Here is an 11,883-nt window from a genome sequence, read left to right as displayed (position 1 = left end):
AACTGGAGTAGTCAAGTTAGGCCTAGCTGACCATGATGGCCTATGGATTACAGTACCAGTCAGCATTCCAGATGAACAACACAAAACAGTTAGACCTATGAATGAATGTGTGGTGTCACCGCCAGACACCACACTTGCTAGGTGGTAGCCTTTAAATCGACCGCGGTCCGTTAGTATACGTCGGACCCACGTGTCGCCACTATCAGTGATTGCAGACCAAGCGCCGCCACACGGCAGATCTAGAGAGACTTCCTAGCACTCGCCCCAGTTGTACAACCGACTTTGCTAGCGATGGTTCACTGACAAAATACGCTCTCATTTGCCGAGACGATAGTTAGCATAGCCTTCAGCTACGTCATTTGCTACGACATAGCAAGGCACCATGTTCAGTTACTATTGATATTGTGAATAAAGTACAGTCAAGAGCGACGTTCACCATTTATGGATTAAAGTTAAGTATTCCACCAGCTACGTCTGTTTATCTAAATTCTAATTTCCTTGTCCTGTTCCAGACCTCACGCCAGCCTGCTCGAGCTAAAACGCATGCCTTTCGGCTTCCTCTACTAACACGGTGTTGGCTCTCCTGCCAACCCACAACAGAATGCAACACAAGAGAGTTTAGAACTAGATTAAGGTCAGTCAACTGGAATGACATCTTATACAAAGATATGTGTGTGAATAACACAAGCAAATTATTTATAGAGGAAATTGCAAGTATATTTGATGAGTGTTGACCCATATTAGTAAAAAGACAGAATAATAACCAAGCTCACAAACCACAGAGACTAAATAATTGGTTTACACCATACCTCAACAGCATCAGGATGATGCTTCTTATGTTTAAGGACAGATCTCACAACAGCAGTGCGTACAAATTGAAGTACATTATAATAAGAAAAGTTTATAGATCTGAAATAAGCTTGGCAAAATGTAGGGCGAATGATAACTGTATTCTTAAATCTAGAAACAGCTGTAAAGCTTCCTGGGAAGTAATTAAAAGTGAAATAAATAGACCAACAACTCAACTAGCTATACCCATAGCCCCATATATCTTAAACTCACACTTTGTTAACTTCAGCTTACAACAAGATTTGTCTCCCCCCAACACCATGCTTGATGCTAAAACTCTTTTAGGTTCAAATAAGAATGTAGTTCATAAATTCTGCTGGGCAACAGTACCTGAAAATGATGTTAGCAAGACAATAGGCAAACTAAGTAGTTCCAAAGCAGAGGATTTCTATGGCCTGTCAAACTTTGTCATAAAGAAGATATCAAGTGATCTTCTGTCCCCTCTAACCACTCTCATTAACCGTATATTACAGCAAGGGATTTTCCCCGACTGTTTGAAAATAGCAGTAAATATTCCCATATTTAAGAAAGGAGATAAATCAAATCCAAGTAACTATCGCCCTATCTCATTAATCCCAATAATATCTAAAATAATCGAAGACTGTGTTCAGCAACAAATGAGTCACTATTTTGAGAGGAATAACTTGTTAAGTAACTCACAGTATGGATTCAGGTCTAAACTATCCACAGTTAAAGCGGTTGAAAATATTGTTAGTGATATATATGATGGCTTTGAAAATAAATTAATCCCTTGTGCTACTCTCCTAGACCTGAGTAAAGTATTTGACACTGTATCTCATAGTACTTTGATCATGAAATTAAGACACTACAGAATGGAAGAGGACACCCTGAAATTATTAGGATCCTACTTAAGCAACAGAGTACAATTTGTTAAAGTAAATGGGCAGCTGTCAAACCCACAAACAATAAAAAGAGGTGTGCCACAGGGCTCCATACTTGGGCCCTTCCTGTTTGTAGTGTATGTTAATGATATGCCACAGTATTTACCCTGTAAAACAGTCCTCTATGCGGACGATACAACTTTTATCAATTCAGGACAGACTCTTGAATCTGTGCGAGAAAAAAATAATATCATATTTGAAAAATCGGTTCATTGGTTTAGTGTAAACTCCCTATACATAAATGAAACAAAAACTGAGGAAATATTCTTTAATTTGAAGGTATCAAACAAAGAAAATAAGTCTGTTAAACTGTTGGAAATGATGATTGACCAGAAACTTAGCTGGGATAAACATATCACGTACGTCTGTTCTAAACTTGCACATGCTATGTTCCTACTTTATAAGCTTAGGAATAATGTCAGCCAAAACTTACTGCTGCATTCATATTTTGCTTATATCCACCCCCATCTTTCAAATTCTCCCAATTCAGTATCAATTTTCAGATGGCAAAAAAAAAGCTCTTCGATGTATAGTAAGTAGGTTTATCTCCTAGGGATACATGCAGAGAACATTTCAAAAAACTTAACATCATGACAGTTCCTTGTTTGTACATCTATTACTGCTTATTACACGTAAAAGAAAACATAGCTCAATATCCCCTTAGGTCATCTGTCCACACCCATAATACAAGACAAAACCACACAATTGATCTGCCATACTGTAGATTGTCCAAGATACATAATAGTTATAAATATGTCGGCCTCGAAGTGTTTAATATGCTCCCTAAAATTGTACAAACAGTACCTAGAAATAAATTTAAGACAACATTGGGTCAATGGCTCAAAGACAAAGCATTTTACTCAGTTGATGAATATAAAGATTGTAATATGGCAGATTTACTGTTTTAACATAGAGAAAGGTACCTGTGCCTGTAGTAGGACCTAAATTTGGAAATACAATATCTAACATATAGGCATAATAGACCTATTTCAAGTATTGTATCAATATTTGTATCAATATCTCAGGATAATGACATAGTGTTATCAACATGTATATGATAATGACATAATGTCATCAACATGAATACTTCCCACTTAATATAAATTTGTATAATGTTTTCTTTTTAATTGTAAAATTAACAATATATAAAATGTGTGCTATTGTACTACACTAACATTCATAGGATTCATGTATACATTGTTATAAGAATATACTGTAATTGAACTCATTGACGAAGCCCATTGTATAGGACAATACTGAACGGCTAATAAAGACTCTTATATGTGGAGGCTGGTGCTTGTGCCCTATCTTTGAGACTTCCATGACACTGACATTACCTTTCAACAAGATAACAGAAGACTGCATTTTGCCCATATTCTCATATCTTACCTTGATACAAAGGGTATTTGAATGTTGCCTGGCCAGTAAATTACCCAGATATTTCACCCAACTCTGGTATACATTTGAAACAGTATGAAATATTGTACCCATGTGTGTCATCCAATCCTAGTTCAACTTGATGCCCAGCTGGGTTAGGGATGTTGTTACTGCCAGAAGTGGCAGCACTATGTACTGAATTTCACACCCTGTATATCAACAAATGAAATAATGTATTCTTTCTATTATACTGTAGAGACAATAACTAAAATTTTGTTGATTACTATCCTTCCTGGTGCTTCAATTTTGACTGTCATCACAGTATTATTAGAATTTATCTTTTATGATTTTACACCTTTCATAAGGGGGAGATTTACTAATCGTTACAAATGATTCACTAATCACTCATATTGTACATGAGGAATTCTGACTATTGTAGAGTCGTCTTCTGCAGAAAGACATCAGAAAAATAAATAAAAGGAAATTTTAGGAGGAAAGAAGGAAGGAAGACAAGGATTTAATATTCCACAAAAACCTAGGTCATCTTAGGTGGAACATAAGATCAGGTTTGACAAGGATAGATCAGGAAATTGGCTGTGGTCTTTACGAAGCATTGGCCTTAATTGATTTTGGAAACTGCATGGACAACTGAGAGTTTTGTTGCTAATTATCTTTATTCTTTTCCACTTTTATTCTTATATACAGTACAGCAGATTATGGACATACTTATGAGTTGCTCACTCTTCATTGTCAAAGGAATGTTTAAAAAATTAAAAGCTAAACTTCTATATTTATATTTTGTGCAAAGATAAAATTTCAAGTTTTGAACAGATAAACTATATTTTGACACTTTGGTATTTAATCACAGCATTCTACAGTTGCATTTTCTATTATCAACAAGTTACAGTATTGCACTAGTTCCCAAGAAGAAACTCCTAAGGAATTTCAATGTATTTCAGCACAGATATTACACTCTCTTCACAATAGCACCATTTAAAAAAAATAAAAATAAAAATTATCTCTTGACATTTAACAACCAAGTTCATCCATTTATTAAGGAACCAATTGTTGAGTGTGCTACTGAACTATGTATTCTTTTGGTTGTGCTTGTTTCTGCATTTCTCGTTGTTTGAGATCCTGTATCAGTGGGGAGATCTCAGAAATTGGAGTTCCTAGCACTTCTTCACAAGCATCTTGAATTACCTGGTCTAGCATCAAGGATGATATCTGCTCATCAGTCAGCATTTCAACACTGAAAATTGCATTAGAAACTAGTAAATCACATACATAAGAGAAAGAATAAAAACATATGTATGAATATTAATGTAATTTAAATATTAGTTTGCTGATACATCTGTACCACTCTAAAATCCCACACTTCAATATGAGAAGTTTTGTATTATTTAAAAGAGAGGAAATGTGTGAAATGAAAGTAAAGTTATCTTGAATGTTACATGCCACTGCATTTGACTTGATTCTTACTTTACCTATGAATTCAGTTTGTTTTAAGTTTTGCACATGCCACAACTACTGTTACTAAAATAAATATATGTAAAAACTCATGCCAATTTGACATGATATGTGAAACATATTTAAGATTGAGTGAGATGTCTGTGTGGCTGTTTATAACCCTTACATTTACATGTTTTGTGACAAGTCATTTATTACCTTTGAAATGAAAATATGTTTTTGATTTTTTCCCCTTATTCCACATCCACAAGGACCATTTCACTTGGGATCTGAGGAAGACAATTAGCATATTTGTTTCTCTTTGTAAATTTTATTGTGTATTCTTGTTTTATGTGCCCATGGTCTAAGGATAGTGTCTTTGATTAGTAATCAAAATATTCTCAGTCCTAGGTTTGAAACATGCCACCACTTAAATTTTGATTAATAATCGTCATTGGTGGCCAAAGACTTCTGGCATAAGAAGTCACCCTCATTCTGCCAACAACCTTGTCAAAGATGGTGGAGGTGCGGACAGAGGAGCAGGGCACTCTCTTGTCCTTGGAGTGGGAAACTGCCCCTAAAGGTGGAAGAATCAGCAATGATCAACAGCATCAGGATGCAGAAGGCAATGAAACCACTGCATTAAAGACACATAACATGTATCCACAGGACATGTGGCCTGTATCTGAACAAGTGTCATGATGACCTCTCCATTGGCAAAAGATTCCAGAACAGTCCCCCCCCCCCCCCCCCCCAATTGCAATCTCTGGAAGGGGACTGCCATGGGGAAGGTGACCATGAGAAAAAGATTGAATAACCAACGAAAGGATAATATTCTATGAGTTGGGGGGCAGGGAATGTCAGAAGCTTGAATGTGGTCGGCAAGCTAGACAACTTGAAAAGGGTAATGCAACAGCTCACTCTAGATAGAGTAGGAGTCAGTGAAGTGAAATGGAAAGAAGACAAGGATTTCTGGTCAGATGAGTATAGGGTAATATCAACAGCAGCAGATTCGTTATGAATAGGAAGGTAGGGCAGAGAGTATGCTACTGTGAACAGTTCAGTGATAGGATTGTTCTTATCAGAATCAACAGCAAACCAACATTCACAATGACAGTTCTGGCATACATGCTGACATCGCAAGCTGAAGGTGAAGAGAGAGAGAGAGTGCATGAGGATACTGAAAGGGTAATATAGTACACAAAAGGGAGAGGAAAATCTAATATTCATGGGGGACTGGAATGCAGTTGTAGCGGAAGGAATAGAAGAAAATGTTACGGGAGAATGTGGGCTTGGGACAAGGAATGAGAGAGGAGAAAGACTAGTTGAGTTCTGTAAAAAATATAAGTTAGTAATAGTGAATGCTCTGTTCAAGAATCACAAGAGCAGGAGGTATACTTGAAAAAGGCTGGGTGATATGGGAAGATTTCAGTTAGATTACATCATGATCAAAAGAGATTCTGAAACCAGATACAGGATTATAAGGTGTATCCAGGTGTAGATACTGACTCAGATTACAATGTAGTAGTGATGAAGAATAGGCTGAAGTTTAAGAGATTAGTCAGGAAGAATCAATATGCAAAGAAGTGGGATACAGAAGTATTGAGGAATGATGAGATATCGTGTAAGTTCTCCAAGGCTATACGTACAGCAATGAGGAATAGCTTAGTAGGCAGTACAGTTGAAGAGGAATGGGCATCTCTAAAAATGGCAGTCACAGAAGTTGGAAAGAAAAACACAGGTAGGAAGAAGGTAGCTGCAAAGATACCTTGGGTAACAGAAGAGATACTTCAGTTAATTGATGAAAGAAGGAAGTACAAAAATGTTTAGGGGTATCCAGGGATACAGAAATACAAGTCACTGAGGAATGAAATAAATAGGACGTTCAAGGAAGCTAAGACAAAATGGCTGCATGAAAATGTGGAGAAATCAAAAAAGAAATGATTATTGGAAGGACTGACTCAGTTTACAGGAAAGTCAAAACAACCTTTGGCAAAATTAAAAGCAAGGGTGGTAACATTAAGAGTGCAATACGAATTCCACTGTTAAATCCAGAGGGAAGAGCAGATAGGTGGAAAGAGTACACTGAAGACCTCTATGAGGGGAAGATTTGTCTGATGTGATAGAAGGAACAGGAGTCAATTTAGAAGAGAAAGGGGATTCAGTATTAGAATCAAAATTTAAGAGAGCTTTGGAGGACTTATGACTAAATAAGACAGGAGAGATAGATAACATTCCATTAGCAATTCAAAAATCAGTTGGGGAAGTGGCAACAAAATGACCATTCAAATTGGTGCTTAGAATGTATGAGTCTGGTGAGATACCATTTGACTTTCAGAAAAATATCACCCACACAATTCAAAAAACTGCAGGAGCTGAGAAGTGTGAGAATTATCACACAACATTGCTTAGAAGAATACTACACAGAAGACTGGAAAAGAAAATCGAGGATGTATTAGATGACAATCAGTTTAGCTTCAGAAAAGGTTTAGACACCAGAGAGGCAATTCTGACATTACAGTTGATAATGGAATCAAGGCTACAGAAAAATCAAAACATGATCATAGGATCCGTTGACCTGGAAAAAGTGTTAGAAGACGTAAAATGGTGCAATATGTTGGAAATTCTGAGCAAAATATGGGTAAGCTAAAGGGAGAGACAGGTAATACACAATATGTATAAGAGCCAAGAGTGAATAATAAGAGTGGGTGACCCAGAACGAAGTGCTCAGATTAAAAAGAATGTAAGACAAGGACATAGTCTTTCACCCCTACTGTTCAATCTTTACATCGAAGAAGCAATGATGGAAATAAAAGGAAGGTTCAGGAGTGGAATTAAAATTCAAGGTGAAAGGATAACAATGATAAGATTTGCTGACGACATTGCTATTCTGAGTGAAACTGAATAAGAATTACATGATCTGCTGAATGGAATGAACAGTCTAATGAATACAGAATATGGATTGAGAGTAAATTGAAGAAAGATGTAAGTAATGAGATGTAGCAGAAATGAGAACAGTGAGAAACTTAACTTCAAGATTGATGGTCATAAAGCAGATGAAGTTAAGGAAGTCTACTACCTAGGCAGCAAAACAACCAACGACAGACAGAGCAAAGAGGACATTAAAACCAGACTAGCACTGTCAAAAAGGGCATTCCTGGTCAAAAGAAGTCTGTAACTATCAAACATAGGCCATAACTTGAGGAAGAAATTTCTGAGAATGTACATCTGGACCACAGCATTGTATGGTAGTGAAATATAGACTGTGGGAAAACCACAACAGAAGAGAATTGAAGCATTTGAGATGTGGTGTTACAGACGAATGTTGAAAATCAGGTGGACTGGTAATGTAAGGAATGAGAAGGTTCTGCACAGAATCTAAGACGAAAGGAAAATGCGGAAAACACTGTCAAGGAGAAGGGACAGGATGATAGGACATTTGTTAAGACATCAGGGAATGATTTCCATGGTACTAGAGGGATCTGTAGAGGGCAAAAACTGTAGAGGAAGATGGAGATTGGAATACACCAACAAATAACTGAGGATGATGGTTGGAAGTGTTACTCTGAGATGAAGAGATTGGCACAGGAGAGGAATTCGTTGCAGGCTGCATCAAACCAGTCAGAATACCGATGACTTAAAAAAAATTCTTGTTTTTCTGCCGCATTGTACATCCTGGAGGAGCTCCTCACTTTGGATCTATTGGCAAGAAAAGTATTTCTAACTCAATCTGGTAATGTACTGTGTCAACTAATGGGGCAACTGCTTACAATGTCATCACTGTTTTTATGAGACTTTCTATGGTCACAGGATGGACATTCATAGGGCAGTACTTGAACATCATTGTCTGACATATGCAGTAATCAGTATGGAGAAGATACAGTATATCTCATTGTTTAAATGATTTCTCTTCAGCTATGATTTTGTGGACTTCATAAAAATTATATTATCTGAATTTAAAAATCCACATACTATATTGTACAAAGCTTTTGGGTTAACCAGTTCCCTCCATAAACCATGGAGGTTGCTGTTGGTTGGGAAGCTTGTGTGGCTCAGCAATGCAGATAACCATACCATAGGCGCAATCATAATGGAGGGGTATCTGTCGAGGGGGCAGACAACATGTGGTTCCTGAAGAGTGGCAGCAGCCTTTTCAGTAGTTGCAGGGGCAACAGTCTGGATGACTGACTGATCTGGTCTTGTAACATCAACCAAAACGGCTTTGATGTGCTGGTACTGTGGATAGCTGAAAACAAGGGAAACTCAGCTGTAATTTTTCCTGAGTTTGCAGCTCTACTATATGGCTAAATGGTGATGGCATCCTCTTTGGTAAAACATTCTGGAGGTAAAATAGTCCCTCATTTGGATCTCTGGGCATGGATTACTCAAGAAGATGTCATTATCAAGAGAAACAAAATATGTTCTACAGATCAGAATGTGGAATGTCAGATCCCTTAATTGGACAGGTAGATTAGAAAATTTAAAAAGGGAAATGGATAGGTTGAAGTTAAGATATAATGGGAATTAGTGAAGTGTGGTGGCAGAAGGAGCAGGACTTCTGGTCAGGTGAATATAGTGTTATAAATACAAAATAAAATATGGGTAATGCAGGAATAGGTGTTATAGTGAATAAGAAAATAGGAACACAGGTCAGATACTATGAACAGCATAGTGAAGGCATTACTGTAGCCAAGATAGACTTGAAGCCCACACCCACCACAGCAGTACAATTTTTTTTATTTCTTGACTAAAGTTCAGTCTTGATCACATGTTTTAATGATATAGATAACCGGTTTCGGTTCTTTCTACAAAACCGTCATCAGACCCATGGCTCCCTTAGGATGGTAGGCGGAGCTCTCCTCGCTGCTACGCATTCAGTTGACTGCGTAGCAGCGAGGAGAGCTCCGCCTACCATCCTAAGGGAGCCATGGGTCTGATGATGGTTTTGTAGAAAGAACCGAAACCGGTTATCTATATCATTAAAACATGTGATCAAGACTGAACTTTAGTCAAAATATAACAATTAATTGATCAGTGCTTTCCAAAAATGTTTACCAAAATTGTACAGCAGTACAAGTTTACATGCCAACTAACTCCACACATGATGATGAGACTGAGGAAATATATGATGAGATAAAAGAAATTATTCACATAGTTAAGGGAGATGAAAATTTAAGAGTCATGAGGGACTGGAATTTGATAGCAGGAACAGAAAGAGAAGGAAAAATAGAAGGTGCATATGGACTGGGGGAAAAGAATGAAAGAGGAAGCCGCCTGGTAGAATTTTGCACAGAGCATAATTTAATAATCACTAACACCTGGTTTAAGAATCATGAAAGATGGTTGTATATGTGGAAGAGACCTGGAGACATTGGAAGGTTCCAGATCAATTACATAATGACAAGAGAGAGATTTTGGAAATAGATTTTAAATTGTAATACATTTCCAGGGGCAGATGTGGATGCTGACCACAATTTATGAGTTATGAATTGTAGATTACAACTGAAGAAATTGCAAAAAGGTAGAAATTTAAGGAGATGGGACATGGATAAACTAAAAGATCCAGCGGTTGTTCAGAGTTCCAGAGGAAGCGTTAGAGAATGATTGACAATAACAGTGGGAAAGGAATACAGTAGAAGAAGAATGGGTAGATTTGACAGAGGAAATAATGAAGGCAGCTGAGGATCAAGCAGATACAAAGTTGAGGACTAGTAGAAATCCATGGGTAACACAAGAGATACTGAATTCAGTTGATGAAAGGAGCAAATATAAAAATGAAGCAGGTGAAAGGGAATACAAAGTCTAAAAAATGAGATTGAAGGAAGTGCAAAATGGCTAAGCGTGGATGGCTAGAGGAAAAATGTAGGGATGTAGAGGCTTATCTCATGAGGGGTAAGATAGATACTGCCTACAGGAAAATTAAAGAGACCTTTGGAGAAAAGAGAACCACTTGCATGAATATCAAGAGCTCAGATGGAAACCTGTCCTCAGCAGAGAAGGATGAATGGCAGAAGGAATTATATAGATGGTATGTACAGGAGAGATGTACTTGAGAGGAGTTAGATGAAGATGAGATAGGAGATAAATTACTGTGTGAAGAATTTAACAGAGCAGTGAAAGATCTAAGTCAAAACAAGGCCCTGGGAGTAGACAACATTCCATTAGAACTAGTGGTTGCCTTGGGAGAGCCAGCCATGACAAAGCTCTTCCATCTGGGGAGAAAGATGTATGAGACAGGTGAAATATCCTCAGATTTCAAGCAGAATATAGTAATTCCAATTCCAAAGAAATAAGGTGCTGGCAGGTGTGAAAATTGACAAACTGCCACTTTAATAAGTCATGGTTTCAAAATACTGACACAAATTCCTTAAAGAAGAATGGAGAAACTGGTAAAAGCTGACCTTGGGGAAGAACAGTTTGGATTCCACAAAAATGTGGGACATGTTAGGCAATACTGACTCTATGATTTCTCAGAGAAGATAGGTTAAGGAATGGCGAACTGATGTTTATAGCATTTGTAGACTTAGAGAAAGCTTCTGACAGCTTGACTGGAGTACTCTCTTTGAAATTCCAAGTGAAGTAGGAGTAAAATACAGGAAGCAAAAGGCTATTTACAACTTGTATAGAAACCACATGGCAGCTATAAGAGTCAAAGGGCATGAAAGGAAAGCAGTGGTTGAGAAGGGAGTGAGGCAGGGTTGTAGCCTATCCCCAATGTTATTTAATCTATCCACTGAGAAAGCAGTAAAGGAAGCCAAAGAAAAATTTGGAGTAGGAATTAAAGTTGAGAGAGAAGAAATAAAAACTCTGAAGTTTGCCTATGACATTGTAATTCTGTCAGAGACAGAAAAGGACTTGGAAGAGCATTTGAATGGAGTTGACAGTGTCTTGAAAGGAGGATACAAGATGAACATCAACAATAGCAAAATGAGGATAATGAAATGTAGTTGAATTAAATCCTGTAATGCTGAGGGAATTAGATTAGGAAATGAGACACTGAGAGACACTGAAAGTAGTAGATGAGTTTTGCTATTTGGGCAGAAAAATAACTGATGATGGCCAAAGTAGAGGGGATATAAAATGTAGACTGGCAATGGCAAGAAAAGCTTTCCTAAACAAGAGAAATCTGTTAGCATCAAGCATAGATTTAAGTGTCAGGAAGTCTTTTCTGAAAGTATTTGTATGGAATTTTGCCCTATGGAAGTGACACATGGATGATTAACAGTTTAGGCAAGAAGAGAACAGAGGCTTTTGAAATGTGGTGCTACACAACAATGCTGAAGATTTGATCGGCAGATCACATAAC

The 11,883-nt window shown here is 37.4% G+C and overlaps 1 protein-coding gene across 2 annotated transcripts in view; it reads right to left on the bottom strand.

Moving 5' to 3' along the window:
- Nucleotides 1-3,814: 3,814 nt before the first annotated feature.
- LOC126469994 (uncharacterized) overlaps nucleotides 3,815-11,883 on the bottom strand; it is a 226,227-nt gene continuing 218,158 nt past the window's right edge. For both annotated transcript variants that reach the window (XM_050097447.1, XM_050097448.1), the window contains one exon: nucleotides 3,815-4,380. In XM_050097447.1, coding sequence (XP_049953404.1) covers nucleotides 4,206-4,380 — 175 coding nt within the window. In that variant the 3' untranslated portion in view covers nucleotides 3,815-4,205. The remainder of the gene's footprint in view (nucleotides 4,381-11,883) is intronic.

Source organism: Schistocerca serialis, chromosome 3 (assembly GCF_023864345.2).
Source record: "Schistocerca serialis cubense isolate TAMUIC-IGC-003099 chromosome 3, iqSchSeri2.2, whole genome shotgun sequence".
NCBI lineage: Eukaryota > Metazoa > Arthropoda > Insecta > Orthoptera > Acrididae > Schistocerca > Schistocerca serialis.
The sequence above is the reverse complement of the archived record's forward strand: the minus strand, read 5'-3'. Positions and strand labels throughout refer to the sequence as shown.